This window comes from Lissotriton vulgaris, chromosome 4_1 (genome assembly GCF_964263255.1).
Source record: "Lissotriton vulgaris chromosome 4_1, aLisVul1.2, whole genome shotgun sequence".
NCBI lineage: Eukaryota > Metazoa > Chordata > Amphibia > Caudata > Salamandridae > Lissotriton > Lissotriton vulgaris.
In genome coordinates this window covers 100,222,254-100,236,576 of record NC_141691.1, presented here as the reverse complement: position 1 = coordinate 100,236,576, position 14,323 = coordinate 100,222,254, and the positions used below count along the sequence as shown (strand labels likewise).

The 14,323-nt window shown below is 42.4% G+C and overlaps 1 protein-coding gene across 2 annotated transcripts in view; it reads right to left on the bottom strand.

Moving 5' to 3' along the window:
* The window catches only part of LOC147718428 (tumor necrosis factor receptor superfamily member 27-like), a 170,209-nt gene that overhangs the window by 28,373 nt on the left and 127,513 nt on the right, over positions 1-14,323 (bottom strand). For both annotated transcript variants that reach the window (XM_086966717.1, XM_086966718.1), the window contains exons 4-7: positions 11,870-12,048; positions 8,706-8,791; positions 2,358-2,525; positions 849-995 (exon numbers count right to left, since the gene is read on the bottom strand). In XM_086966717.1, the coding sequence (XP_086822843.1) occupies positions 849-995; positions 2,358-2,525; positions 8,706-8,791; positions 11,870-12,048 (580 nt within the window). The remainder of the gene's footprint in view (positions 1-848; positions 996-2,357; positions 2,526-8,705; positions 8,792-11,869; positions 12,049-14,323) is intronic.

The window sequence follows — 14,323 nt, the reverse complement described above, 5'->3', positions numbered from 1 at the left end:
AATATGCCCTTGTGAATTCCCATAGAAGGCCAGGTTAACACCAGAACCTGGGCTTCTATGGGAATTCACAAGGGCGTATTATCAAGCCCATTATCGTCCCTTTAGAGGCAGTTTCCTGCCGATAAAAGCGGCGATAATGTATCGCCCTTTCTTGATAATATGGCCAGTAGTTCCTGCTTTCCCTATGCCTATACACCAAGGTCTTTTTTCACTCACAAGTGTTAATTCAGGATGAAACTGGATGTCTTTGATCTCGACTATGGTGAAACCATGTTCCACCGGTGACTCATAAGCATTTTGCACACAAATACGTTCCTTGCAAGCAGAGCTTAATTTGTGAACTCATAAGTACCAGGGCCCTTAGCAGGAGGCCTCTGTAGCATGCACCACGCAATGCCCCTGCCAGCACAGCCAATGACAGTACCAACACAACTACTAAGCATCACACTCCTCCAAGTGTGAAAATTCAGACTATTCCAGGCCCCAAAAGTTATATGATTGGCTTGGGAGTCACGTATTAGTCACTTTTAAGGGGTATTGAATTAAGAAACAACTGTTGCTGTGCTTGTCCCTAAATTAGATAAACAGCGTCACCACGTGGCAGACTATCATTAGAGCCGGTGTTAAGTGCCAGTGCTGAGCACCGGAAACCACTGGCTGAAATTAAGCACTGCTTGCATCGCTCCTTTTCTCATGAGGGATTTAACACACACTAAGAAAAAGGAGCAATTTCACACTCAGTACATTGGGCCTGGCTTCTCCGAGCCCACCATGAACATTTGTAAAGAGTAAGCATGCAGTGGTTTGATGTGATAGCATGAGGCAGGGAAGGCCCATCATAACGTCACCTTGTGTCTGCTGATTGGAGCTTGAGGCATTGCCATCCAAGGCACAGGGACTGTGAAGCTGCTGCTTGGCACGGTGGTTGCTGGGTTGGGACCCGCAGCCTGCAAATGTCACACTTGCTTCTGTCAACTTTGAGGAACTCAGAAATGCTGAAAAACAAACATAATACATTCTTTTAGCAACTCCAAAGTGAACTTCCCTGGAAGGACCTAGAAAATAATTCACAAGGACTAGGGCATACCACTTACCCAGATGATTTAGGGATCAACGTAAAGGATCAGAGAACGTATTGTAGGGAAAACCTACACAGGTCACCACTCTGAATTCTCAATACACCCCCTCCTTCTAGCCAGGGAAATGCTTGTACGTGACCCTGTTTAAAGGGATGTATGATAATGAAGACTACCAACCGGAAATAGTACAGTCCTAAAAATTGATTCTGAATACCCCATTGTGAAAGAAATGCATGTTACCAAACGTTGAGAATTCGAAGAAAACAAATATTAAAAAAACAGATTATAACCCAAACCTGTCCCCTATCCCTAGGCCTACACAAAACCCCAACCTTAACCATCACTATAGCAAGAGCCTTAACCCTCGTCTTAACTCTGAATTCAACCATAATACTAAGGTTACTAAGAGTGAAACTCATCTTCACTTTATACCTAACTATAACTCCTACCAAAACGATAGGCCACATTCTCCCCCAACCACAACACTAACATTTAACTTTACTCTATACCTACCCCAGACTTCAAGCCATGCAATAACCCATAAAATAATCCTATTGCATGTTTATTCCTTCAAAGACCCTTATTCATAGTCTCCTCATCCCCAACACTAAATTTACACTGCAGAAATTACTTTTAAATGGATTACCTATTTGCCAAATTAAAAAAATTGTAGTTTATACTTTATTTTATCCTTAATGGTATCTTCATTTTCACATGATGTTGTTTAAAGAGCTGCCTTGTAAACATCTATTTTTCCTTTCCTTTATGTAAGGAAGAATATGACGTTAATAAAGCAACAAATACAAGGGTTCATACATGGAATCAAAATGAAAAACTTGTGACAGGACTGCCCCAGTGGTGTCTTACCCCATGCAATTAACTGGGTCTTCACTCCAAAACAATCAATCAAACCTGAGCTGCTGGAACACCTTCTTTACCACAAAACAGCTGTACCAGATGCACATTTGCCTCATTAGCATTAAAAAACTGAAAACTCAACCGAAGCAGTGTGGGGAGAATATATTACAACCCAAAGGTCAACGTATTACTATCACATCTTTGAGACTTTTTCAATGAACATGTTCATTCATTCATTCGCTCATTGTTGTTGAATTCACATGTTGTATATTTCAATTATAAGATGTATATTTACCAATATTTCATAAATACAGAACAGTGCACGCCCAATACCTTCCTCACCCAGTGAACTGTGGCAATAGGACCTCATTTGGTGATATCTACACATACTACTCTTTGGGTGTTGTCTGCTTTGCTTACCGCGCCTGCACTGTTTTTTCAAGAATCGCCGGCAGTATATCGCGGACAGTATCACCAGCGCCAGGGCAGTCATGGCAAAGGCACTGCTTGCTCCTACCAGCAGGGCGGTCATGTTGGGGGGAGGTGGCGTTGAGCTTTCAAGCTTCATGGGTCCTGCCTTGTGGTTACCTATAGAGACAAAAAAAAGACCATCTTCCTATGACTTGTGACTGGCTGAGAATATGAAGGTCAGAGGAGCATATGTATGAAATAGCCTTTTTGCGAGTCCTTAATAGCAATTCTTTGCAAATCGCTATTATGGACTCGCAAAATGCTATGGAAGGAGGAATCGCAATAATAATTGCGATTCCTACATATTCCTTAATTGCAAATTGCAAATTGCAAATTGCGATTCGCAATTAAGGAATACCTTCAAATTCATTCTGATGGGCCTAGAGGCCGATAGGAATGAATGGGAAGACATTCGCAATTTGCGAGTACCCATTAGGTACTCGTAAATTGTGAATGCAATTTCAAGGGTGCAAGGGTGTCAAAAGGACACCCTGTAGCACCCCTGTATATGCATGTGTGCACATGTGGTGCACAAACATGCCCTAAGGGCATGTATGTGCGCCGCATGGCACTTTGAAAAAGAGCAAACAAATCGCAAATTACCACCAACTTGAAGTTGGTGGTAATTTGCGATTTCTTAAGCCAAAATCACACAACTTGGGTGCTTCCTACATTGCATTTAAGGAATCACAATTTAGGATTCCTTAAATGTATTCGCAAAATAGGGAATCACTAATTTTGCCATTCCCTATTTTGCGAGGGCCTTTTCGGGATGATACATCCCAAAAGGCTTTTTCCCGTTCGCAAACAGGCCGATTCTGAGAATTGGACTGTTTGCAAACGGGAAAAGGGCTTGATACATATGCCCCAGAAACACAAAACAGAGTCCCTACTGCACTCTGCCACAGCGCATTGAAGCATATGTATGACATAGACAGGCTGCCTGATGGGCTTTAAACTCCAATAGCACCATCTCCTTGGTCTCCAACTTTACCTCTCTTGACCCACAAGTACCAGTCACCCATGTCTTCCTATAAACATTTCTAATTTGAGGCAATTCAAGGAGCGAAATGTCACACGGGTTATTCTGGTCTTTGCTCAGATCCCGTCCACAGAGTTAGCATTCTGGGAGATCTTGGAGATCTATCATTATCGTAGTCAAGACTGGTGCTACATCCAGGCATCACCATGCAAGCATTATGAAGAGATCTCCTCTCCTCATCTGCTACTAGACTTTGATAATGGAGGCAACGTGGCCTAACAGACAGAGCTGCTGACTTTAGAACTGGGAAACCAGGTTCAAATCCTGGTGTCGGCTCACCATCCTGTGATTCTGGGCAAATCACTTAATCACCCTGGGTCTATTAAATAACAAAAACAAATCTGATCTTGTGCAACATAATCTTGTGCTCATGCAAAATGCCCTCAACAATTTCACAATATATAAAACAGAAGAAAACTAAAAATCATCCATTCACTCAAATGTGTTCTTGCCTTGTTTTCTAGAGATATGGTTTTTACTGCAGAGGCAAATGCTGATGTATTTGCAATTTATACAAAATATGGCAGCCTGACTGGTAAGAATGGGTGACCACACTGGCTGCCTGTAAAGCAGACGATCCATTTTGAAACCTTGCACAAGCCACACAAATCTTCCTTTGGCAGGTCTGTCACAGTCCCATTCCCATTCCAGAAGCTTGTAATTGGGACCTAAGAAGGAGAGTGCAATCAGTGCTCCACTCAGTTGACATGATCCTTGTCCCTTGTCTCTGTGTTCTACCCATATGTTGCTTGATCTTTCATTTTGCAGGATTAGTTGTGATTGTGATTCTTGAGCTTGGTTCAGGTTGTTATAGAGAGCAGTCATCCACTCAGGATGGCTTATTAGGACTATCAATCAATGCATAACAGAAGCACAGAACTGAGTAATGTGAAGCTTCAGAAGGTCAAGACTGACGGAAAAAGCCACATTCTGCATTGGTGAGTCTGAGAGAAAGAAAAGGCAATTTCAACAGTTTGCTAGGCCTGGGCGGTAAATTCCGTTCCGCTTGCAGAATTTGGGTAATTTTGCTTTCCACTGAGAATGCGTAATTGGCCAAAATTCTGCAATTTGCGGCTTCGCAGAATTTTGCTTGTTCATGCTTTTAAAATGCGTGTTCACAAGATATTTCCACCTGAGCATGCAAACAGCGTTCACGAACAGGAAAATAGCATTGCAAACGGGCAAAACAAGCAATTCCGCGTGTTCGCGTAACTCCGCATGCTCGTGGAGATTTTTTACCATTTCGCAGAGCTTCGCGTAGCGCGACTACGCAAATTCCGCCCACCCCTACAGTTTGCCACATAGTGAGAAAATACACCAGCACCTGCTCTGGCCGTTCAAACTCTCTGCACTTTAGGTGGGTCTGAGAGAGTGAAGGGACAGTGCAGGAGAGACAAGGTTTGACCAAGCTTGATTCCAGACACTCACAGCCTGAGCAATGGTTCATCCAAAGCGTAAACATGAGTCTTCAACAACAGACCCCTTAGCCACGGAGAGCAAGTGAAAGCTCTTGTTCTCTGCACTGACGGAAATCTTTTGCGCCACTTGAGGTTTGGAAGTAGGATGACATAACAACATTAGCCATCTTGGTTGGTCAATCTGGTCCCACAAGAGGAGGAGGGCTTTCTCTAAATACTTTGAGAATAAAAGAGTTTGTTCATCTCAGGAGCCAGATAAAAAGAACGGTCAAAAAGGAAGAGTTCAAAAGACAGGAAAGTTGAATCCCATCCAGCGCGCCAAGCGTTCAATCCACTGAAGTACGCATGGCTCAAGGGACTTCAATTTACCTGCACCTTTGAGTATACATAAGGAAGTCTATGCTTCATAGAGATACAGAGTTTTGTTCTGAATATATTGAGACTGCCATGGGTTTTAAGCATGTGTCAAAGGCTGAATGGAGGCTGACTATTTATGCTGTACTTAAAACAAATAGTAGAGGGCACATCTGGCTGTGGAGTGTCACTCCTAAGTACACTAAACCATGGAAATGTCACACATAAGAAAACTGAAAACTTGGCGGGTATGCGCCCTGTCCCCGTCACCACTGTCAGACTGAAGGAATGAAAGGTGGAGCCAGGCAAGTGAAGCAGCACGTATGGAGGAAGAGCAGAAGGGAGAGGAATTATTGGTAAGGTGTATGACTGGAAGGGGTGAGATGATTCATGGTACAACTTCCTATAAGACTGGTGCTACCCGAACTATCAGCCGTGGGAGCCATTACTGTTCCCACCCTGTCTGTTACGACAAAAAGATTAGTTTATCTGTCTTCTCTTAATGTTATTTTTTACCGTATTATTAATAATGCAATAATTTTTATCAATTTGTATCCATGGTATTAAATTTTATATGTGATTATTATTAATGGTTATCTTGCTTTCTTTTACTTGTGTTCTTATACTTTTGCACTACATTGTGTGTGCTTTTTTGCCAGTTTGATGCTATTTGTGATTGCCTGGATACTGCTGTTTTCAATTACAACTTCCTATACAGCCATCCCTCCTCATCAATTTCATGTGCGGGATGGGAGACAGTCCATGGGGAAGTGTCTGCGCCCCTTCCTGCCTGCCCAAGATCTGTCACCCCTACTCCTATTACTGATACTACTACTGCTAATTCTGCTAATACTGCCACTACTGCAGTCCTGTTACTACTATTGTTGCTACTACAAATACTGCTACTACTAATACTATTTCTTTATTTATTTATTAAGGAGTTTTATATAGCGCTAGCCTGAACCGAGGGTATCAGAGCGCTTCAGAACAGTTTTTGAGCAAGATTCATACAATAAGCAGTATTCTACATATAGGTTCGGAAAGTCTGCGAGTACTGAGAAGCGTTGAGGTTGTATGTGAGTCCTGAAGTACCCTCATAGAGTGCACGTTGTCTTGGGGTGTATACAATAAAGCAGTATTCTACATATAGGTTCGGAAGTCCAAGTGTGCTGAGCAGCATTGAGGTAATCCGTGAGTCCTAAGATAACCTCATAGAGTGCACGTTGTCTTGGGGTTGGACCACTTAGGTGGACGGGAAGAGCAGTTAGGGGTCAAAAAGCAGGGAGGAGGAAAGTCCTAGAGCTACAATGTCTGGGAGAGATGACAGGGAGGAGCAGTTAGGGGTCCAATGGCAGGTAGGAGGTAAGTCCTAGAGCTACAATGACTGGGAGAGACGACGAGCAGGTATTTGCATTTAGATGGCGGCTATCCATTCTGGAGGGAGCATTTGAAGAAAAGAACTTTTAGGTGTTTTTTGAATTTTGTGAAGGATGAGATAATCCTGATATCGACTGGGATGGCGTACCAGATTTTGGGCATGTTTCCGGTGAAGGACTGTGCGGCAGTTTTTTGTTTGCGTGTTTTCATAGTGATTACTAGTAGGGTGCTGGAGCTCCTGAGGTTCCTTGTCTGACCATCCCTCTTGAGTTTAGCAGCCAAATACTCAGGTTTTCCTGTGTGCAGGGCTTTGTGTGTGAGGCAGGCAGTTCTGAAACTGGCACAAAATTCGACTGGGAGCCACTTTAGTTCTCTGAGCGCTGGTGAGATGTCGTCAAATTTCTTGAGTCCAGTGACCAATCTAGCTGCTGCGTTGAGAGTAGTTTTGAGGGGAGCTAGCTGAGATGTTGTTGTACCAGTGAGGGTGGCATTGCCATAGTCGAGTCTAGATAGCACCAGTGATATAATAATACTGCTACTACTACAGCACTGCTACTACTACTACTAATATTGCTACTACTAATGCTACTATTACTAATACTGCTACTACTATGACTAATACTGCTACTACTACTAATAGTACTACTACTACTATCACTGTTACTACTACTGAACTGCTACTATTACTACTATTACTGCTGCTACTAATATTGCTACTACTACTTCTACTATTACTAATACCTCTAATACTACTACTATGACTAATGCTGCTACTAATAATAGTAATACCGCTACTATCACTGTTACTGCTACTACTAATAATAATAAATATATTAATAATAATAGAGATGCCATAGTTTTACTAGTAACAGAAATAATACTATCACGATTTACCTCCACTTGGTACTGAGCACTGTAATAATAAAGGTCACCATTTTGCACAATTGTGCTTGTTTAATGCTCGGATTAAACACAGATTAGTAGGCTCCATCCCAACTAAAACCCACCCTCTGGATTCACAAATACTTCTGAAGCAGGCGCATTAACCCAAGGAGCTATGGACCTTTAACAATGAAGACCATGTGTGTTCTTATTTGGAGGTGGTCATCTAATAGACTATCTCCCTTTATCCAAATCTGCCACCTTGCACCTGAGTTAAATATACATGTTGAAGTAAATCTAGACAGGATCGTGGAAAAGGAAGAAATACTGTCATGTACAGAGCACGGCTCCTGGTCGGAATATATGGAAAGAGAAGAAATACTGTCATGTACAGAACATGGCTCTTGGTCTGAAGATGTGGTAAAGGAAGAAACACTGTCATGTACAGAACATGGCTCCTGGTCTGAAGATGTGGAAAATGAAGAAATACTGAAATCACAGGAAGTGGCAACATAAAAAGTGACATCTGATCTTAAGACCTCACATATATGTTTAGCAGGTCTGTCGTAATTACATTGGAGCACATTTCAAGTACACAGGTAAACCTTCCTGATGTAGGCAGAAGATTCACACTTTTGAAAGCTACACATAAAACAATGTTGTCTTTTGTCAGTGTAAACTTCCGCTACCCATAGTGCTTTACAAAAAAAAATAATTATTTCAATGCCTCCTCATTACATTTATTTTGTGTAAATACAGGGAAAGACCAATGCATCTGACATTCTTACAGTGTATGCCTATCTCCTAAACAGGGACTGAACAAAGTGAAAAGTTGTCTTTCTTAAGTATGTGTGAAGTTCTAATAAGATGTGAGCTTTTGTTCCCCTCGGCTTCATTGGCATCTAGGTGTGAGGCTCCTGGCTGGAACAAAAGGAGGCCTGATGACCCCTCAGATTCTGCCCAGTAGGAGTCTGAACTAAGAAAGCCCCCCCCCCACCCCACTGCACCTTGTTGCGATCATAAAGCAGACAACTTGCAGGCACTGCTGATAGTGTGTTTGCAAATTACACCAGGACGAATTCAGCCTATTTTTCAGTGGGGCCTAACTTCTTGGCAGGGTGGACGGCGTCCACCCTGTGAAAAAGGTGGGCTGGACACTGTCCACCCGCGTGTACCCCCGACTAGTGCCCTGCCCCTTTCAAAGCGGAAGTGAAAGAAACCTACACTGTATCTCCGCAGGAGATGTCAGGGACGTGCATGGGATACACTCCTGCTCCTTTACTCCGCCAATCCGAGTCTTGCTGTAGAATCTGCAAAACATAAACACACAGAGAAAAGCATCAGTATCAGCATCAGCCAAGAGCTGCTTCAAAGAAGCACACACTGAGGAACTAATACACTGGCTTCCTGCCATGCGTGTGCACGCTAGACTGCAGTGAAGCACAGAGTGGCATCACACGAGGAATGTCATAGAAACCTCACCTGGGGCTTAAAGACAAGGTAGAACAAATGCCAAAGCAGCGTTTTAGTATTTGCTGTAGGCTGAGCTCGGTGCAAAACATGGAGCAGACTAATTTCACACTATTTTTGTTTTGTTCACTTATTGTAAGATTTTTATGTTTTACACAATTCAAACGTGAAAAATGCAAGAACGCTTAAGGCAAATCACTTTGTTCCATTTTCCTAATGACAACTTAATTTTTTTAAAGGAAGTCATTCAAGCCCTAGGATTTTTACAGTTTCTATTATACATGTCATTTTACCGGTTAGAATGCTTATAGTTTCACAATAAATCCCTTTCATTACTGATTTGATGCATAAGTCGCTCTTTGATATCAATTGAGATATAATGTACATGCCTCATTTTTTTGTCACACAAGTAGCACAAATGATGAAAATGGGTTTGCCCTAAGATCTAGGGTCTTTTAAGAATAAAGGGTAACGTTGCAGTAGATATTACTCTCATGTTCGTATCAAGATTAATTCTGAAGAAGAGATGGAAAGGTCTATTGCTTTATTTTCATTAATTAGTAGAATTTTTGATTTTTATTAGCTAAACCATATCCAATTTTCTTTATCCAAATCCCTATTGATGTGCTACTCTCTTTAGAGTTTTGTATCCACAATCACTCTAAAGAACAGCAAGGAGGTATCTGCAAAGTGCTGGGAATTTAATTCATGACCTTTGGCCAGAGGTTTATTGTGCCCAGCAAGTAGAACAGGTGCAATCCTGAGGGCCTGGGCTACCCTGGACTATCTGTAGGTGGACCTATAAAGGTATTGAGTTTTACTTCTTGTGGTCGATCAAGTAAGGAGGAGTAGATCTGAGAAAGGGTGGTGCAATTGATGTTAAACATATGCATTTAATTAAGAAAATATGGACTATGTTGTTAAGAGTATCTCGTAGAGCGAGTAGAGTTAGACGCTGCAATCCAATATTCCATGCAAGCCTTCCGCTCATCACCGATTGCGGTTCCTTGCGGCTGCCTGCCCAGAAACCTGGTTAACTGAAGTCTAGCAGGTTGTAAGATTTAATGAAGAATTGAAATTAATATTACTAGATTTCTGGGTTTGCCTGGCTGAGCAAAGGGTTTTAGAGATGAGTCTATTTTATTACAAGATTTTAAGCAAGGGCTCGAATGAACGATTTTTAACATTGGATTTTTTATAGCATTTTTAAGGCAAGGAGACATAATGCAGTTTTTAGGAAAATATTGATATTAGGGTCGTTTTTCTTTTAAAAACCAACCTGTTTATTAAAGTAGTTTAAGATGTGTTTGTGATTGACAATGAGTAGATTTAAAGATTAAATAAGGGGTGCAAGTTTCTCTCAGGAGATTTCTATATAATGATTGGAGATTACGGGATCAATTTTAGCTGAGGAATCTCATCAACTTGTGGGTTTCCAACATTTCCCACAGTTTCACAGAGGTTACAAATTGACATTTCCATTTCGACTACAACCGGGGTTTACCACATTACGTTCTCACTCGTGTCTGTCTCCCAGCTGCATTTAGTTCCCAGCAACAGTCCATGATCATGCAGGTTTGTTATGAAAGATTCAAGGCAGGTGACAGACTCTTGTCTGTATCCCCTTGATAAGGCCGTCACGCTGAGGAGCATATTTACAAAAAAGTCACGCAGTGCAGCAAGTCACCGTGTTGTGCTGGCGTGACAAGGAAAGGGCAGGATTGCACTGTATTCAAACGAATACACCGCATTCCTGCCTTTGTGCCTGCACTGACGCCATGTTGGCTGCCTAGCATAAACAAAGGCACCCCTGCATGATGTTGCAAGGGTGCCAGCGTGGGGCCCGATTCACAGAGCTAACTTAAGACAAAAACCTAAACTTTCTACCATTTTGGAATTCACAGAAGGCACTTACTCATTTCGTTATTCACAGAAGTTAGGACTCCTAACTTTAGGACTCCCAAATGCCTTCTGTGAATACCGAAAGTCTTAAAGTTAGTATTTTTATCAGTTTAGGAGTAGTAACGTTAGGACTCCTAACTTTAGGACTTCTAAACTGAGAAAAATCCTAACTTTAAGACTTTCGGTATTCACAGGAGGCATTTAGGAGTCCTAAAGTTAGGACTCCTAACTTCTGCGAACACCGAAATGAGTAAGTGCCTTCTGTGAATACCAAAATGAGTAAGTGCTTTCTGTGAATACCAAAATTGTAGTAAGTTTAGGATTTTGTCTTAAGTTAGTTCTGTGAATCGGACCCGTTGTAAGGAGGATTGTTTTTGTGCAGAAAGGGACATTTCCTGCACAAAAACAATCCAGAGAGGCATATTCCTCTTTTTATGTGTGCTGCAGAATGCAGCATGCGTAGGAAGAGGAAAAACGAGGATATAAAGATATTTCTCCTCATTACGCCTCCCCTGAGAAGCCGTATCTTTTTGGTGCATTCCTAGGTCTACTACTTTTGGTAAATTTGGGAATGTGTCAAAAAACCATGGGAGAACGGCGAGTCGCGCTGCGTTACTCCAGATTTATGAAGCCACTCAGGGTCGCGCAAATTGGCCTTGCCTGGCTTCATAAATCTCATTTCATAAATATGGCCCTGAATGTGGAACAAAGAGGAATCCTATGGAAGCAGACACCTAGACACCTGGGTCAACCCTCTCTTGTACACGTAATAAAGCACTGTCAGCAAACATTCAGCCAGCCGAATTACCACTGAGCTTTACAAACACTCAAATGTAATAAATATCCAAATATGTTATGATGCATCCTAATCTGAATCCATTAGGTGTGCTTGCAATTTATATATCACTATTTATGACAGCGGAAGCCCAGCTGAAGCCCCTACCTTTTCACATGTTGAGCCCTACTTTCCCCAGTATAGCGGGAGGACAGTCCTGTAACAAATGATGATGTCTTACCCAGGTAGGCACTCCCCACAGATGGCATCTGCCTGGGCTGTGCAGTTTGACCTCTGGCTGCGGTTAATCAGGTTGCAAAGGAGGCAGGAAATGCAGCGGTGGTGGCCCCAATCCTTCTTATACCTCCGACTGCTGCAAGCCACACACTTGGCATCACCTCCTTCACCATAGCCACATTCCTGAACAAACAGGGGAACGAGCCAAAATACATCTTAGAAAATTATCAAGGACATTTACATTAAGTCTTAGAAGTAATGGATTACTAAACCATACTTTTTTCAAAATTTAACTGCACATTTTGAAAGCATATTTAGATATTAGAACACTGGAATATTGTGAACTCTATTGAAATTAATGAGTGGTGGATGGCCAATAATATAGCCTTATAGCCCGCCGTAGAGGGCTATACTGGCTATTAGAACATTGGAATGTTGGGAGCTCCATTGCAGACAATGGAGTGCTCCCTGCTTCTACGGGCCGGTAAAGGCCCGCAGAGCAACATTCCAATGTTCTACAAAGGCTTCTCGAAGTTCGAGGGGATTTATATCCTCTCGAGCTTCGAGAACCCTTTGTTTAATTTGTTAGAACATTCTGCTCTATAGTGGCAGAATGTTCTAATAGCCTTATAGCCCTTCGTAGCAGGGCTATACCGGCTATTAGAACATTGGAATGTTGGGAGCTCCATTGAAAACAATGGAGTGCTCTGGGCTTATAATGGCTGGTATAAGCCTGGAGCTCCAACATTCCAATGTTTCTTTGTTCACAGCTCTGGCTGTGAACAAAGGCTTCAGGAAACCTGAGGGGATTCCAATCCCCTCACGCTCCCAAAAGGCTTTGTTTTTTTTGTTAAAACATTCTGTCCTCTAGTGACAGAATGTTCTAATAGCCTTATAGCCCTTCGTAGATGGGCTATACCGGCTATTAAAGTCCCTCTCCCTTGTTAAAGGCCCTCGCCTTCGGCTCCGGGCCTTTAACGCTGGAGAGGGCCTTTAATAGCCGGTATAGCCCTCTATGGCGGGCTATAAGGCTATATTAAAGTCCCGCTGTTTCCTTAAAGTCCCTCGCCTTCAGCTCGGGCCGTTAACGATTCAGCGGGCCTTTAATAGCCGGTATAGCCCGCTATGGCGGGCTTTAAGGCTATATTAAAGGCCCACTCCAGCGTTAAAGACCCGAGCCGAAGGCGAGGGCCTTTAACAAGGGAGAGGGGCTTTAATAGCCAGTATAGCCCAGCTACGAAAGGCTATAAGGCTATTAGAACATTCTGCCACTAGAGGGCTGAATATTCTAACAAAAAAAAAACAAAGCCTTATGGGAGCGTGAGGGGATTGGAATCCCCTCAGGCTCCCTGAAGCCTTTGTTTACAGTCAGAGCTATGAACAAAGAAACATTGGAATGTTGAAGCTCTGGGCTAATACCAGCCATTATAAGCCTGGGGCACTCCATTGTTTTCAATGGAGCTTCCAATGTTCCAGTGTTCTAATAGCTGGTATAGACTTTCTTCTGAAAATTCCAATGTGTCTTTCTCCCTGTTTCACTTGCTGCCCTTGGTGGGTTGAATGTTCTAATAGCATTATAGCCCGTCTTCCTCGAGCCAGACATGTTTCTAAAGGCCCTGTACCTCTTCATAGAGCCTCATCTGCCGCTAGCACCTATAACTCAGATAGAGGGGCTTTTGCTGCTGTATAGGCCCCAGCAGGGACTATCATAATAAAATACCTGCTGCATGGGTTCGGATTAACAAACAAATAGTTGACACTTCCAATTTTCCAAATCGCAGAGAAAACCTTTTGATGTAAAGTGAATTGTACTGTTCAATGTAGGAGCTGCAAAGCCAGTGTCAACAAGAACAGCCCCAGTGAAGCAATGCTAAGCATCATTCAGTTTGTCCTAAATGACTGAGATTTGAAAAAAATGACTCTGTCACTTGCTAATACAGAGAGCAGTGAAGGTAAAACGCACAACGCCAATTTGAACATCTGCTTCACCTTGAAACTCTTATAGTGACTTCTGGAATCTCAAAATATTGTATGGTTAGGGAGATTCGCTAATTTGTTTTCACGAATAAAGGGCCCGATGTCGGTGGCCCAAATACCGGTCGGTAACGGTGAAATTCAGTAAATTTCACCATTACGACCAGTATTTAGTCCTTCCTGATGTAGGGAAGGAATCGGTAATAAGGAATCGGTAACTACCGATTCCTTAATACCGATTCCTTATTGGCCTTGCATTTAAGGAATCAAAAACACAGATTCCTTAAATGCAATGTAGAAAGCACATAAAAGAGTGCTTTTGGGCCTTAAGGAATCGGCCATTTCCACCAACCTCAAGTTGGTGGTAAATTACTGAATTCCTTTAAAAAAGCACTTTCTTGCTCTTTTTGAAGTGCCATGTGGCACACATCCATGCCCCTAGGGCATGGATGAGTGCCACATGTGCACACATGCACATTTCAGG